Raw genomic sequence first — 16,283 nt, 5'->3', positions numbered from 1 at the left:
TGTGGAGTGTCTGGTGGTCTGTGGTGTGTTCGTGGTGGTGTGTGGTGTGTCCGTGGTGGTGTGTGTTGTGTCTGTGGTGGTCTGTGGAGTGTTCGTGGTGGTCTGTGGAGTGTCTGGTGGTCTGTGGTGTGTCCGTGGTGGTGTGTGGTGTGTTCGTGGTGGTCTGTGGAGTGTCTGTGGTGGTCTCTGCTGTGCTTGTGGTGGTGTGTCTGCGGTGTGTGTGGTGTGTCTGCGATGGCTTTCTGGGTTGTGGCCCATGCACAGCACATGCATCCCCTACCCCAGCCCCAACACAGACCATCCTATCCCCGAGCTGCTCCCGGAGCTGCCTCCTGCTGCCTGTGCAGTGGCCCCTCCCTGGCAGCCCTGACCTGTTTCTCATCGTGTCCATTTTGCCACTTCCACATCAGGTAAATAGAGTCACGTAGCGCAGCTTTGGGGATCTGGCTGTGTTTATGTTCAGCAAAATCCACGTAAGATTCCTTGTGCTGTGTGGCTCCGTGGGTTCTCCTTCTGTTCCCGAATAGAATCCCCTTGAGGGAAAGGACCACAGTGCACCAGGGTCTTGTTGAAGGACGTCAGGGTGGTTTCCAGTTTGGGGCAAATATGAACAAAACTGCTCTAATGTGTGTACAGGTTTTTTCATGAAAGCAAGTTTTCCTTTCTCTTGGGTGAATACCTAGGACTGGGTCTGCTGGATTACATGGCAAGTGCATGCTTACTTTTATAAGTAACTGTTGTCCAGAGTGGCTGTTCCGTTTTGCATTTCCACCGGCGCTGGGAGGGTTCCCGTTGCCCCCCACACAACGTCTTCACATGGTCAGGCTGGTTCTCCTTATTTGGTCGCTTCCAATAGAAGGGGAGTGGCATCTTATTTGGGGTTTCATTTGCATTTCGCTGCTGACTCATGACTTTGAGCATCTTTTCGTGTGTTGATTTTCCATCCATATACCTTCTTTGGTGAAACGTCTGTTCAGATCATTTGCCCATTTTTGAATTGGGTTGTTTACTTTGTTATTCTGAGTTTTGAGAGCTGCTTCCTCTATTCTGGATACGTGCCATTATCAGATACACTATTGAAAAGTATTTCTTCCAGTCTCTTTCGTCTTTTCATTCTCTTGAGTGTCATTTAAAGGGTAGAAGTTCTTAATTTTGATGAAGTCTAATTTATCTACTTCTAAAAAATGAATTGTGGTTTTTGATGTTAGAACTAAGAAAAACTTGCCTAACTCAAAGTCACAAATATTTTCTCCCATTTCCTTCTAGAATCTGTGGTTTTATGTCTTAAATTTAAAATGCCTGCGATTCACTTTGAGTTAACTCTGCACATGCGGCTCGGATTGAAGTTCATTGTTTGCATGTGAATGTCCACACAAGAACATCCTTGTCTCCTTCCACCCCATGGTCAATAACTCCTCCTTTTTATTATGAAAGTCCCTTCTGCTTGGCTGTGTGGTCAGCGCCGTCCTGGCTGAGGTGTCCACCCTACTCTGCTACCACAAGATGGGAGAGCAGGGCTGCTGGCGGGGTCCTTGAGCCAGCAGAGCCAGCGTGTCTGGTCCCCATTTGACCCCAGGGTGGGCTGGATCTCTAGGGCCTGGGCCTGGGTCAGCTCAGGGTCTGGAAGATCGAGGTGTGTTGATGAACCATCAGCAGGTTCAGATTTACAGCTTCTGCGGAGCAGGTGCCTGAATGCCAATGAGCAGCCCTGCTCTTCTGAGCTGGGCCACAGACTGCTTCCACCAGGCTGCTGCTGGAGATGATGTCTGTCTGTCATCTTAAAACCCAGGGATTTTAAAAGGCTGCCCCTGTTCAGAATGTATCCAGTTCATGGGCATCGTGCATGATGGAGCAGGAGCTGTCACTTAAAAGAAATCTGTAATGCTCTGCATCATAGCCCAGTGAAATTGTTTTCTTACTGAATTTGTCTATATTGTTAAAGAAAAGAAAGAGAAACAAAAGGTGAGGTGTTTAGAAACAGCTCACCCAAGTGTGAACAATTAGTCCTTTGGGGGGTGTCCCCTCCCAGGGCAGTTGCTGAGCTGGGGGAAGCTCCCCTCCCTGAGTACCACCCAGGCACTGCCTGTCTCTCTTGGAAGCACAGGCTGCAGACCCCGATCAGGGGCGGAGTCTTCCAGGTGCCCCACCATGCTCCCTGCAGGATCTGCCCCCCAGCAACTGCCCGTTAGGGCAGCTTCATCAGCCAGGGCTCCAGCCCCAAGAGGGAATGGGGAGGGCTCCGCCCTGGGGTCAGCCGTGTGCTTGTCTGATGGCAGAAGCAGCTCCCATACAGCCTCCAGCTCACAGGCATCCATGGGGTCACGTTGCATTTGCATGGCAGGACCAGCGGGAGGGTTCCTGCCTGCAGCTCCTGCCTGGTCCCCACATCCTAAGCATAGCATTGTCCTCGTGTTTCTTGGTGCACAGCATGGTCTTGGTCCTGGTGCTGGTGTGTGTCTCACTCTTGTTGCTGGTCTGCAGCAGCCTGCTTGCTCATTCTGTGGCTCTGCCATGCAAAACAAACACTGACCTCTGACCTTGTGGCCCATCCCATCCCCTCCCCACAAGGGCTTTGTGCAGCGCTTTGTAGCAGACACATTTCCAAAAGGCAGACTCTCTAATTGTGTTTGAAATCTTTGTTGAAAGGCGTCCTTTGGGTGTTTGTGCTTGGAGTCATTGTGCAGGGATTCAGCCATGTGCACCCTCCAATCTGCAAACTCGTGCTGGGGTTTACCTCCCCTCCGGTGGACATTTGGTTATTTCCAGGCCTCTGCTTCTTACGAATGCTGCTGCTTGAACCTTCCTGTGGAGTCTCCTGACGTGCTGGTGCTGCGGCTACTCCTGGGTCACATTGGGAGTCGGAATCTGCAACTTTGGGAGTTGATACCAACCTCTTATCCGGTTCCTGTTGGCTTTGGAGCTGTTTTTCTTTGCTTTTTGTTTAGAATCTTTCTGTTTTTACCAAGGGCAAAGGTGTTTCTCAAATGTTACTGGGTGATTTGCACAAAATCTCAGAAACTGAACAACTGACTTGAAACCAAGGGTCCCCCTCCCCCTTTATTGCTCTATTGTCTAATTTATTCTTTTCAGTCAGCAGCTTACAGCCTGTGGGCCAGCTGTCCTGCAATCTCTAATGCAACCATCTTGGTTAAAGCAATAATGGATCCTTTTACTAGGCTGGCCATGGGGCCATTAATAAGGGATGTCATTATTAGAGAAGCTGATGTCAGAAAGGGTAGCTGGGCATCGCTGTGGAGGCCTGTGAGAGCAGCTGCACCACCAGATAGAAAATGAAACCAGGAACCCGTGGAGAATAGGGAGAAAGTGTGTGCACGGGTGTGTGTGCGCATGCCAGCGCGTGGGGGGAGTGTGCCTGTGCATTTGGTCGTGGTGTGTATACACTTGCTCCTGTGCCCTGGGCAGTGTGCGTGTGTGTGTACACACTGTGCATTTGGTCGTGGTGTGTATACACTTGCTTCTGTGCCCTGGGTAGTGTGCGTGTGTGTGCACACTATGCATTTGGTTGTGGTGTGTGTGCACCTGCTCCTGTGCACCCACTTCACTGTCCTACCTGCCACCTGCACCATCAAAGTGGCTTCTGCCTTTATTATTTATTAGGGAGCTCTAGAGCCAAAATCAGCAGGAAGTTGACCCAGAGCAGAACACCACATGCCTGAGGACTGTCCCAAGATGGGAGGACTATCCCAGCATCCGTGTGGGCCACATGGGGCTCCTCTGTAGTGGCTGGGGAGAGGATGACCTCAGAGGTGGCTCTGGGCAGACAGGGAGTTGGTAACAGCACTGGTCCCCTCTGTAGGGTTGAGAGAGACCCCATGAAGTGGGTAGAGGAGGAAAAGGAGGAGGAGGCTAAGCCTGTATCTGGGTAAGGTCTGTTTCATATTTTCCCCAAATCAGAGCTTCAAGAAAAAAATACCTTGACCATAAGCAGATTTAGTCGTTGCCATTTGTTTCTGTTTGGTTTGAAAATATTTGGCTAAAGTTTCTCAGACAAAAGAGCATATGGGGAAAGGTCCTATGCTCGGCCCTCGCTCCTTGTCCTGTCAGCTGGGAATCTGTGTATTTGTGGGGCAGTGTTGGGGAACAGAGCAAGGATCCAGGCTGCAGGGTCTCACCACCTCCCAAGCGGCTCACCCTGTGTGAGAACCCTGGGGTTGCTTGTCTCATGCACACTTTTGGAAACTGAGGCTGTAGGTCCTGAGCCTTCCAGTGGCATTCATCATCTGATGAATTCTGAAGCCAGCAGAGGTCGGGACCCCAGGAACGTTCTTATCTTCCTTGCCAACTGTGTTATGTTTCCAAACAGTTGAGATCCCAGTGGAAATTTCCAGCACACACACAGAAGGCAGGGGCCTGTTCCTCGGGCTCTGTTTTGACATCAATCAGAATGCTGTTTCCTGATCCATATGTACGACTCTGTCTGCACGTGGTACCCATGGTGTTATTGATAAGGGTTCTGCCTCTGCGGCTTTTAGCGAGGTTCTGGTGCCTTCGTGCCTGTGGGGCTGGGGGCCCCCACCTGCAGAATTGCCCTGTGCCAGCCCCGGGTGGTGCCCCAGGCATGCTGCCATCTCCTGTCCCTGTTGCAGCCCTTGGCACTGTCCAATGAGCCAAGTTCATGATTGTGGTCGTCACCTTGTTCCTATGCTTCATCAGCCATCCTTACCGCAGCCCAAGATAAAATTACCCAGGCTTTCCCTCCAGGGCGAAGGGCAGGAGCCCTCAGTGCTCATCCTCCGCCAGCATCATGCATGGCCACGGGGCACTGGGTAGTGTCCAAGTATGTGCACACTGTGCGTTTTGTTGTGGTGTGTATACACTTGCTCTTGTGCACTGGGTAGTGTCCGTGGGTGTGCATGGACATTGTCGATGGGACTCTTGGGCTCCCCGGGCTGTGAGCTGGTTGGGGCCCCACCTGCACTATGCCTGAGCTCCCCACATCCTGCCTCTCTCCTGTCACTCGAAGCTCAGCCACCTGAGAAGCACTTTCCTGCCCCTCCCTGAGAACTGGGAGCTCTTGGGATGAGGGTTGCCTGGGTTTCTCCCGTGGAACCCGTGCTGCGGCACTGATACACTCAAGTAAATATTTGCCATGTGAATAGCCAAGTAGGTAAAAGAATGCGCTCCCTGAAGGTAATTCGCAGCCCCATGTCCCCCCATCCCCCACACTTCCAGGCAACAGTGGAAGCAGATGTTCTGGGGGCCCCCAAGACCACCTGTATGTCTGGGGACTCACTGGGATTCACAGGACTCAGCACACAGCCACACCACAGCAGAGCCACACCACAGCAAAGCCACACCACGGCAGGGTTACACCACGCAGGGCCCCACCACGGCAGAGTCACACCACGACAACCACACCATGGCACAGCCACACCATTATCGCAGCCCTATAATCAGGAGGTGTGGCTGGATCTGCAAGGGAAGTGTTCACAGGCACAGCCTAGAGAGGTCTGTGAGCAGACTTACTATGCTCTCTCCCCTCCCACACCCTTCCCCACTGCGAGGCGCACATGGGGCACACACTCCCTCCAGCAGCAAAACACAGCCCCACGTATGCAGTGTTTCTGCTTGGGGAATTCCAGCTAAGACCCAAAATTCATGATTTTGATTGGGGGACTACTCAGTTGTGCACCCCCTGCCCACTAACATGCCAGGCCCTCAAAAGAAAGGCCAGTGTTTGCCATGAGTCATATTGTTTGCACAAATGGTCTAGGCAGGAACTTCCTCACTAAAGGAATGCTTCAAAGCCAAGTTCCCAGATGCTGGCCCTTGCAAGCAGGCACTTCTGCAGCTAGCAGCCTCAGGCCTGTCCACAGAGACACTCTTGAGTGAGGACTTTAAGGAGCCCCATGGAGCCACAGAGACCAAGGCCAGACCCATGGGTGGCTGCCTCCCACTTGTCCTGTGCCTGACATGGCTCCCACTTGGACGAGGTCCTCAGCTGACTGTGAGGGACAGTGGCCAGAAAGGGGAGGGAGCATGGGAGGGAGAAGACCACATCCCCCAGAAGAGATGTGGTGGGGCGGAAGGGATTTGGGAGGACTGCACACCTGGAGGCAGAACGATGTGTGTGTGTGTGTGTGTGTGTGTGTGTATCATGTGTGAATGCATGTGCTGTGTGTGAGTGGTGTGTTGTGTATGCATGTATTGTGTGCATGTGTGTGTGTGAGTGGTGTCTTTGGGCATGTGCATGTATGTGTATGTGTTGTGCACTGCATGTGCATGTGTATTGCATTGTGTGTACACATGTACAGTGCATGTGTGCATATTGTGGGCATGTATGTGCAGTGTGTTGTGTGTACATGCATGTGCAGTGTGTATGTGCTGTTTGTGCATGTGCATGTATGTGTGTTGTGCATTGTGTGTACATGCACATGCAGTGTGTGTGTGTGTGAGTGGTATGTTGCAGCCATGGATGGGGCAGAAAGTCTCCTGTTCTGGAAATAGGGTAGTGAGTGGAGCGTGTTGACAATGGAGAGCACCAGCTGGCTCTGGAGCGGGATCGAGTGACCACAGGAAACCAAACACTCTGGTCTTGTCCCTTCAGTTTGGGGAGTGAGTTTTTAAAATTCTACATAATATTTTCAACGAGACCTCTGTTCTCTATTTGCATGTGCATAGTTCATACCCCAGGTAGTTGATCCCATAATTCAGAGAGGCATTGATGGGGTGGGAGTGTTACTAGGTAGGTGTCTGGATCCCTGGCCCTGCTCAGCCTGGAAGTGTCACTGAGGGAAATCCCTATTTTACATGGGGCTTCAGCTTTTCCATCTGTAAAATAGGAGGGCTGGACTGGCAGGTCCCCTTCCTCCTGTACCTTCTAGAGATCGATGGTTCCACCACAACCTATTTAGAAATGAACCTGATTAAAGGCACAAAGAACAAGGTACTATGTTAACTGCAGCAGAGATTTCAGCTGTAACGCTTAATACGGGAAGAAGTAAACATGTATGTGTCATTTGACTACATTTATTTTTCATTCTGTTTGAGGTAATATCTTACTTAGAAGTTAGGTTAAAAAAATAAAAAACTAAAAAGCTCTTCAGACCTCTCCTAGATTAGAAAACCATGGTGTCTCCACTGCCGGGCCCTCTGCCTCTGTCCCAGCGTGCTCTCTCCCCGGCCCCTCAGCCCACGTGGCCTCCCACCCAATGCTGCTGTGCCCCAGGGACTGATCCGGGGCCCGCCCTTGTGAAAAGCAGCTCCTTCATAACTTCTTCAAAAACATTAAAAAATTGAAAGGTAATAAACAATTTGAACCTAGCAGAGGCCCACTTTCTAAGTAATGAGTAAAGTTGGGTAGAAACCGGGCCGCTGGCCCAGACATGGTGAGAAAGATCCAAGGTCACTTCTGTAGGGGCTTTGTGGGGATCATGGACTCATCTTCCTGAGAGTGTGGCCTTCAGCGTGGACCAGGTGCGTCTCCCGGGCTGGAGGCTCAGGATGTGGTGCTGTAGCTGGTGCTGGACCCATGAGGGTAGTGCCTGCCATTGGCTCAAGGACTGTCTTGTGTAGAGCCAGTGCCTGGTCAAGGCCCCAACTGCCTTGAGTGCTGACCCGTGGTGCCCACATTCCCCATGTCGTCGCACTGAATGGTGTTTTCTTCACTCTTTTTCAGAGAGGAAGCAGTGCATTGGTGAAGGCAACGTTAGGTGTGATTTCCATTCCTGCTGGGAGATGCAGGCCATAGCCCGGGAGCTTCGTCCAGCCTGTGGATGGAGCCTGACTGCCTGCAGATGGAACTTCTGTGTCCTCCCACCCTTGGTGGTCTAAGGTTATTGCTCTCAGAGCTGAATTGACAGGAGGTGTGTGTGTGCGCGCTCACTTGTGTGCACATGCCTGCGTTTATGTGTGTTTTCACTCAACCAGAAGAGCAATTCATGGGATTTAGCCATTTTGAGGCACCTAGAAGTTGAGGCAGTTAGATGTGCAGCCAGGTGTGAATGTAACATGCACCACTGTATAAAGGAGGTGACTCAGTTGCTGCAGGGAGGATTGGGTTGTCTGGAAGCATTAGGTTCATCTTATATTTGTGTCAGAAGAAATGTCTGACTTTGGGGCAGATGACATAGTGGCTGTGGACCAGGCATGGTTCCCTAGGTTGAAATCAGGGAAAAGCTAATACTGTCAGACAGGTATGCTTTTTCTTTGGTGGCTGCAGGGTTTCTGCTGGAAAATGCACTATTAATCAGCACTTGTCCAAGAAAGACGCATCCGTTTCTGTTGTCATTCAAGCCACAGTTCCTGATTTACTCAGACAAGATACTGGGCCAGTTCAATGTCTCTAGCTGAGCCTCACCTTGGGGTTTGCGTCTCAAGTCTGAAATCTTGTTCAGTCCTCTGTGCATAGTTTTGTCTTATTTTAATGACTGCATCTTCTTGGTACATTTATTATACTCAGAACTGAATGGCACACAATAGCCTTGTGTTAATAAAAGCTACCGTGGCGCTATGGGTGAACTGCTGGGTTGAAGTCCGATGGACTCCATGATGCAGGTATCCAGAAATATGTTGTAACTCTACCTGCCTCCCTGCCAACCTGGCCTCCTCCTCTGGGGGAGCTCCTGGCATGGTCCCAGTGTTGACCTGCATGGGAACAACAGCTGCATGGGCCAACTGTTTTGGATCTAAAGATGTGCAGTGAAACTCAGATTCACATCCCTCATGTTTATTTGGGTCATCATGGTTTTGCATGTTGTATATATGTCTGGAGCACTTCATACACCTCTGTCCACCACAGATACTCTTAATCACAGTTCTGTAATAATAATAAGGCAAACTATACAGCAAAGAGAAGCATGTAAATATGTACCAATTCTTATGAAGTTGTAATTGTTTATATGTAAAACGTATGTATATAGGAAAGGGAGAAGGCGCAAGGAATGTGCTGAATAACATCCAAACTGCATTACATCCCTGTCCCATTCCTGAAAGCTCACATCTAGTTGGAGCGTCAGTTCCTCTCCTTAGATATCATTGTTCTCACTCTTCTATCATAGGCACCTTCTTTACATTTGATTATAATATCCATTTCGGAACTGGGTTTTTGCCCCCCAAAAGATAAATATGAACATTTATCACTGACTCCTCCTGGTCCAGTGAGCAGCAGCAGAATTCAAGTATTTAAAAATAAGGTGCATTTCTAAATTGTAGGCTATACCTTCTTTTCCAAACCAATGGGCTAGAGTGAATTTCCTCCAGGCTGTCTTACTGCTAGCTCTTCTAACAGGGGAAGTCTGTATAAATGCATCACCCCCTAATAACACAAGAGGAAGGACCCTGAAATGTGGCCAGAAACGATTACTGTGTAACCAGGACATCAACATTTACATTATATTGTATTAACATCATCACACTCTGCTCAACACACAGAACAACATAGATACTTCAGTTCATCTAAAGTAAAAATCCACGTAAATCACAGATTTCTTTGTTGACACCAGTGTGTTGTTTACCTTGTGCCCCTGGTCCAGATTTTGAGCTGGAGAAGGACTATGGCTGTTCCTTAAAGTCTCTGCCCTGGCAGAATCTGTAGCCTTCAGGATACCCCGAGTGCCTTACAGGGCTTGTGAACATCGACACTAGAAGTCAAAAAGAAGAGAGTGCCCAAGTGTGGGTTTGGAGGCGCTGATGCATTCGCCAACACTCACTGTCATCCCATCCTTGAAACCCTGAGGGGGAGTGTGTGTTTTAACACAGAGTGGAATTTAAGTTTAGGCTCAGGAAACTCATATTCTGAATATAGGTATCAAATCATATATTTGTTTACTGTATATTTTTTAAAAAGCTTTATTGTAAATTTATGCAAAAACTAACCGGGCCTGTTTTTTTATGGCAGCATGCCAAGCAGTGTGTGTATTCTCCCAGGCACTCCCTTCTTAGTCACCCTCTAACCACGTGACATTCTGTCCAGTGCTAATCAGTATTCACAGGCCTAACGTAGGTTTGTATGGTGATCTACAAGATTTTACAAATATTTTTGTATTGTGATTCCTATGATATATACCAGAGAATTTTTACTCATTTGTAAATTATTGTACAGTTTTAATAAAAAATGTTTTAAATCTTAGACGATTAAAGTCCCCTCAAAGGTATTAAAGTTTGAACTGAAAGCCGTATGAGCCATTTCTGCACTTCTGAGTTCATTCCCTGAACAGTGCCTCTGAACACCAGAAACGGGGTCTGCGCCTTCCGCCCACTGTGGAGGAAAGCCCCAGGTCTCACCTGTGAGATCACCTGGAGGGCAAGCTCTGCAGTCGGGGGTGCCTGGCAGCACCTGGCTCAGGTCGACCACCTGGGAGACTCCCTGCTGTGGCTGTTGGTCAAATGTGAACCATCGAAGAGATCGAACAATTAGGAAAGGGACGGAACTTCTGCACATGCGTGAGAACAGCTGGTGATGTTTGCCGTGGGCGGTCCACAGGTGAGTAACGGACATTATATTAATCATTGAGGGGAGGGGGAGCCAGAGAAGGACGACGGGGTGGGAAGCTGCTTGACCTAGCTCTGCTGGCTCAAGCCCCGCCAGTAATCGAGGTGACTCAGTGTCGGAACTCTGGCTTTGAAGTGCGGACTGCGCTAACAACGCAAAGGCCCGAAGTCTCTGGGTTCAAATTCAGCCTTTGTAGGCTGAGTAGAGTGAAAGATGGAGTGACAGCATCGCCCCCTCACCCCTGTCTCGCCCCAAGCCTCTAACTCGGCTTTAAGGGAGATCAGCAGCAGTTCGCGTGGGCGGGTACCCCCCATCCAGCCCTCCACACTCGCCCAGGGTTTCGGAGTCAGGGCCTTCTTGTCTGTCGTGGGACGGCCCAAGGGGCCTGAAAATGTCGGGATTCCCATAGCGGTTTCTCCAGGGCGCGCTCCCTGCCCTGCCTTCCCAGCGCCCACCATGTTCGGAGGGCGAGCAGCCACGCCTGGCCGGGACTAAGCGAGCACCCAGGGGCCAGAATGGGGCGTTCAGCACCTGCTACGTGGACAGCGCCAGCTCCGCGCCGGGCGGCAGGAGGCGGGGAGAGGGCGCGGCCGCCAGGTCCTCCCAGTGCACCTGCAGCGCAGACCGAGCTGCAGGAGGCTCCGAGACCGGACCCTGTCGCCCGCTCCTGCCATGACCGCGCGGCAGCCTCAGGAGCCCGCGAGGCCCCTGGCCCGGCCCAAGCTCGGCTGCGTGTTCCGCTGCGTGGAGGACGCCTTCGAGAGCAAGACGCGGCCGCTGGACGCGCTGGGCGGCGGCCGCCGAGGCCCTCCGGTTGGAGAGCCAGTCTGCGGGGCGCGCGACCACTCGGAGCGGTCGGGCCAGCACTGTGGAGACCCCTCAAGGGCCGCAGCAAGTCCCCGAGTGCAGCCCGGCGTGACCCAGGCCCGTGACCCCCAGCAGGTAGTGGCCGCGGGCCCGGGCCCGGACTCCCCGAGACCCTCGCACCCGGAGGACGCCGGGCGTGGGGCTCACCCGCTCCCCTCTGCGGGGCCTCCCTCTCCACAAAGGTCCTGAGCTTTCTGGGTCCTGCGACCCCCCTGAGGCCCCGCCCGCCACCGGGTCCCGGTCCCCGGCGAGCGCGAGCGCCTCCTTCTGTCTCTCGCTGTCTCCGTGTCTCTCCGACTCGCGCCCCCCCCCCCCCCGTCTCTCGCGGCCGGCGTGGAACAGCCTCGCGGGGTCACAGCCTGGCGCTCAGACCCTGGCCCGGGTCATCCGCGAAGGAGCCGGCTTTGGCCAAGGCGCCTTCCTGGACCGGTGCGGCTCCCAGAGCGCCGCCGCCCGGGGTTGCCTGGCTGGGAATCCCGGGGCCTTGGGCGCCTCGCGTCTCCCGGGACCTGGGTTTCGCGCTGGAGCGCAGCGAGGGCGCGGGCGGGGCCTGGCAGGACGTGTCCGGACTCCCTCGTCTCCTCGGGGTGTAAACTCCGCACACATCAGCCACAGCAGATTGAAATCCCCACCCAGCCCTCGTCCGCGGGTCCGCGCGGGGGCCCGGGGTGCAGAGATCAGACCCTGCGGCCGCCCCTGCTACGCTGGGCGGTGAGTTGGGGGAGTTGGGGGGGGGCCGGGGCGGGGCTTAAAGCGAAGGAGTGGCTGGGGCGGGGGCGGGGCTCATGGGCGGAGCGGCGCCTGTCGGGGGCGGGGCCTGTCGGGGGCGGAGCCGGGGTGGGGGCGGGGCCCAGCGGGGGCGGGACCGGAACGGAGCCTTGCGGCCCCGCGCGCTCGCAGTCGGTCTCCCGCCGCCCCCACGCACGCGTCCCGGCTGACGCGTCCCCTGCCCGCCCCTGCTCGTGCCGCCCCTGCCAGAGACCCCCAGGAGCAGGATGTCCTTCCAGGGCAAGAAAAGCATCCCCCGGATCACGGTGAGCCCGGCCCCGCTTCGCCCGGCGCCCCCTGCCCGCCGCCCGGAGTGGGGCCTGAACGCGGGGCGGACCCTCCTGGCCTCGCGCGTTGCGGGGGCCCTGCCTTGGCGTCTGGCCCGTCCCGGCGCCCGCCCTTCCCTGCCCGGCTTCTTGACGCTCCAGGGTCCGAGAGTCCCCGCGAGCGCCGCGCAGAACCCCTTACGGAGCGGGACGCCCAGCCCGGCCCTGCCGGCTTCCGGGAGCCTCGGCTGAGCCCGGGGAGAACCCGGGGCCGGGCGGCCTGTCCCTCGGAGCGCTGGAGGCTCCTTCCTCCCGCGGCGGCCGGGCAGGCCAGGCGGGCGGACGCGGCCCTTTGTTGGCCCGGGGCTGGTCCGGGGCGCGGGGAGATGCCGTTCCCGGCACAGCCCGTGGGCCGCCCGCCCCTTGGACGCACTGGCGCCGCGTCGGGAGCTCTTTGTCCGAGACAAAGCGATTCAGCCCCAGCCGCTCTGGCCGGAGTCCCTGGTGGCCCCGAACCCCTCCACTAACCTGGGTTCAGCGACTCCAAGGTGGCCGGGCGCCCCGGCAGCCCCCGAGCCTTCGAGAGCAAGAGACCCCTCCCCAACACCCACACGCACCGGCGCGGGAGGTCCCGCTCTGCCAGAAACAAAGCCTCCCCACTCGGGAGGCGGGAGATGGGGGTGGGAGGAAGGGAGGCTTCGGGACCCGGCAGGACCTGGGAGGGGGAGTCCATGGGGTCCCAGACCCGACTCTGGACTTGGCCTTGGTGGGAGGGCCGTGGGGTCTGACCTCTGGCATTAGCTCAAGCCGTGGGCTGTGGGCTCCACTCCCTGAGACGCTGAGGGAGGAAGGAGCCCTCCCCTCTCCAGACGGGAGGGGCTCCTGCCTTCAGAGGGTTCTGCCCGGCTGGGTCTGGTCTTGATGGAGGAGAGATCCTGCCAGCCAGCTGGCATGTGGGGGTCGTTTGGGGGTGGCAGGAGGACCCCTTCCCAGGGCAGGTCAGGCATCCATGTCAGTGTGGGGGGGGCAGCTGCTTCCAGGGAACTTTCACCCTCATCTGGGTGAGTGCAGTTAGAAGAGCATGGCCCCACACCCCAGCTGTGTCTCTTCTGGGGTCCAAACCCAGTCTGAGTGTGGGTGCCGGAACACTTGGGTGTCTATGAGCAGAGAGCCCAGACCACACGTCTCCTCAAGCCTCCCTCTGCCTGGTTGCGTTTTCTAGGGCTTCCTTGAAAATGCATGGGTCCCCTGGGAGGGGTGGAAAGTGAAGAGGAGGGACAGCTCCGGGAAGGCAGCCAGGGCCTGATTCGGCTACAGAGGCTCCAAATGCATGGTGGTGCGGGGTCAGCGCTGGGTCTGGCGCTCAACTGGGACTGGGCAGGAGGAGGAGAGGTGCAGCAGCTGGGAACGGACAGCTCTGTAGACCAAGGGTCTAAAACTTCTTCCACAACCGGCCCCAGGGTAAATGCTGTCAGCTTTGTGGACCACACTTCCTGTTGCGGCTGCTTGACCCTGCCAGGAAAGCAGTCCTGGACACTTAGGAAATCAGTGGGCACCAATGTGTTCCAACAAAAGTTTATCTGTGAATGCTGCAGTGTGAACTTCGTAGAATTTTTATGAGTCATGATATACTCTTTTTATTGTTTTCAGTGAATATACGAGAACCATTCTTAGCCTAGGGCTGTATGAAGATAGGTAGAGGGTTAGGTCTGGCCTGTGGCATAGTCTGCCAGCCGTTTGTAGACTACGGGGTAGTGGTTTACAAGTCACTGGGATCCTGAAAATACAGCCTCACAGTTAGACGTCAGCAGTGAATCCTGTAATGGGGCTACTAGATAATGAACTCCTTCTCATTCCGAGAGTTTTACGAATTGTGCGCTTCAGTTTAATGCTCTTGGCTTCAGACTGACGGTGTGTGAAGGCTGCAGCCCCGCGCTAGGACCCTGGCCACCTGTGGGTGGGCCCTGGAAACCCAGGGCAGACAGCGGGACCTCCCTGTTAAATGCAGACGGTCAGTCCTGCCTGGTCAGTCGTCGGGCGTGCTGAGGCGCACGCGGGACAGTGGAGGGAAAAGCGCTGCCAAGTCCAGCCCGTGCATGCGTCCTTCTCCACCTCCTTTCACTCCTTTTTCGTGTTTCTCTCCCACATTCTCCACTGAGGTCAGATCTTCACCTCTGACGGTCCTGCAGAGTCCCATCAGTGACACCCCATTTTCTGCCTAATCTGCTTCCCGGCCATCTGGTAGGATTCTTAGAGGGGGATTTATGACTGCCAAGCACTGGAGTCAATCCCTGCCTAATGCCACAGCTCTGTGCTTCCAGGGCTGACCCACTGAGAGCTGGCCTCGCCAGCCTGACGCTCTGTGCCCCACTGGGAGTGTGTCCGAGCTGTGCTGGAACCTGAGATCACCCCATCTCTTCCCCATCACCCCCATGGCCTCTTGGTCAGCAGGTCCTGCCCTCCTGACTCCCAGCCTCTCTGGAATCCACTCTCCTCCCATCCTTCCCATAGTCCTGTCCCAGAGCTCCTCATCTCACTCAGACATCACTCCAGCAATGATCCTGCTTCCATTGTTAAACATCACGATCTACTTTCTAACACAGCAGCCAAGGTGATCTCTTTAAAACATCAATCAAACTAGGATTGAAACTTGCTTAAGGACCCCAGTCAGGGGCAGCCATGGAGTCCCCAGGCTTACATATCCTGCCCCCTGCCAAGCTCTGGGCACCAACCTGCCTCTGGCACCACCACCCCACCAGAAGGTTCCAGACCTCGGCCTCCTCCCAGGTCTGCTGATGGCAGCTCAAGCCCTTTCCTGCCCCAGGGCCAAGCTGCTTCCTGGCTGGAATGCTCACCATGTCCGCCTTGCCCCGTATCAGCCACCCCTGCCCCAGAGGTCCCCTGCCCCAGAGGTCCTTCTCCCAGCCCCTCTCATGGCCCTGCCACGGCGCCCTCACTGTGCTCTGCGTGTTCGTCACTGTCTGCGATGATCTGTGCGTGTGTGTTTTTGCTGCCGGTGGTCTCCCCTCAGTGGGAGGCAGCCTCCTGGGGTGGGGACCATGCCTGTGGGGGCGCTGCTCTGCCTCCTGGCACCATCACTGGTCTGCAGTGTTTGGGTGGAACCAAAGTCCAGCTCTGTCAGCTCCCATGTGGGTGGAAGACTGGGTGGAGGAGAGCAGGATCCCTGAGGCTGCACAGGAGGCCATGAGACAGCAGTCACCTCCTGCCTCAGGCTGGGGCTCCTTAATCCGATGGTAAATTAGAAGATATAAATATGACCTGTGGCACTGCCACACTTTCACCAACACGGGCTTTGCCCTCAGTGAGGCCTCGGCAGCAGCTCTGGGGTGTGCGTGGCGCTTCTAGGGGAAACTGGTTTTGAGTACCTGGTGCCACTTTTTGGGGAATAGTAAACCCCTGCAGGCTTTTGTGCTCGTTTTTACATCTAGAAATTTTGCCTGAATGTTTCAATCATAATTCCAGAGAAACGAGTTGCACCGAGGGTGTTGCTGAGTAACTCAGTTTGGAGAAAAATTACCCTTTGTTGTTCCAAATAGAGTGACCGCCTTCTGATCAGAGGTGGGAGGATCGTGAATGACGACCAGTCCTTTTACGCTGATGTGCACGTGGAAGACGGCTTGATAAAGTAAGTTTCTGCTGAAAATACATTCCCAGCTCTTGTGTGTACGCACTGGTCACATGGTATCCAGGCAGCTGAAAATACGTCCCCAACTCGTGTGTACACACTGGTCACATGGTATCCAGGCAGTTGAAAATAAGTTCGCAGTCCCAGCTCGTGTGTACACACTGGTCACATGGTATCCAGGCAGTTGAAAATACGTCCCCAGCTCTTGTGTACACACTGGTCACATGGTATCCAGACAGTTGAAAATAAGTTCGCAGTCCCAGCTCGTGTGTACACACTGGTC

General features: G+C 54.5%; 2 protein-coding genes across 3 annotated transcripts in view; both read left to right on the top strand.

Moving 5' to 3' along the window:
• The window catches only part of JAKMIP3 (Janus kinase and microtubule interacting protein 3), an 82,863-nt gene extending 71,734 nt beyond the window's left edge, over positions 1 to 11,129 (top strand). Inside the window, exon 19 of the mRNA XM_023185846.1 lies at positions 10,902 to 11,129. Coding sequence (XP_023041614.1) covers positions 10,902 to 11,129 — 228 coding nt within the window. The remainder of the gene's footprint in view (positions 1 to 10,901) is intronic.
• Positions 11,130 to 12,168: 1,039 nt separating this feature from the next.
• DPYSL4 (dihydropyrimidinase like 4) overlaps positions 12,169 to 16,283 on the top strand; it is an 18,178-nt gene continuing 14,063 nt past the window's right edge. The window contains exons 1-2 of one of the 2 annotated variants that reach the window (XM_023185793.1): positions 12,169 to 12,354; positions 15,912 to 16,000. In XM_023185793.1, coding sequence (XP_023041561.1) covers positions 12,316 to 12,354; positions 15,912 to 16,000 — 128 coding nt within the window. In that variant the 5' untranslated portion in view covers positions 12,169 to 12,315. The remainder of the gene's footprint in view (positions 12,355 to 15,911; positions 16,001 to 16,283) is intronic. The other variant, XR_002725142.1, reaches the window with a different exon arrangement.

Source organism: Piliocolobus tephrosceles, chromosome 9 (assembly GCF_002776525.5).
Source record: "Piliocolobus tephrosceles isolate RC106 chromosome 9, ASM277652v3, whole genome shotgun sequence".
NCBI classification, from domain to species: Eukaryota; Metazoa; Chordata; class Mammalia; order Primates; family Cercopithecidae; genus Piliocolobus; species Piliocolobus tephrosceles.
This window is presented reverse-complemented; position numbering and strand designations above follow the sequence as displayed.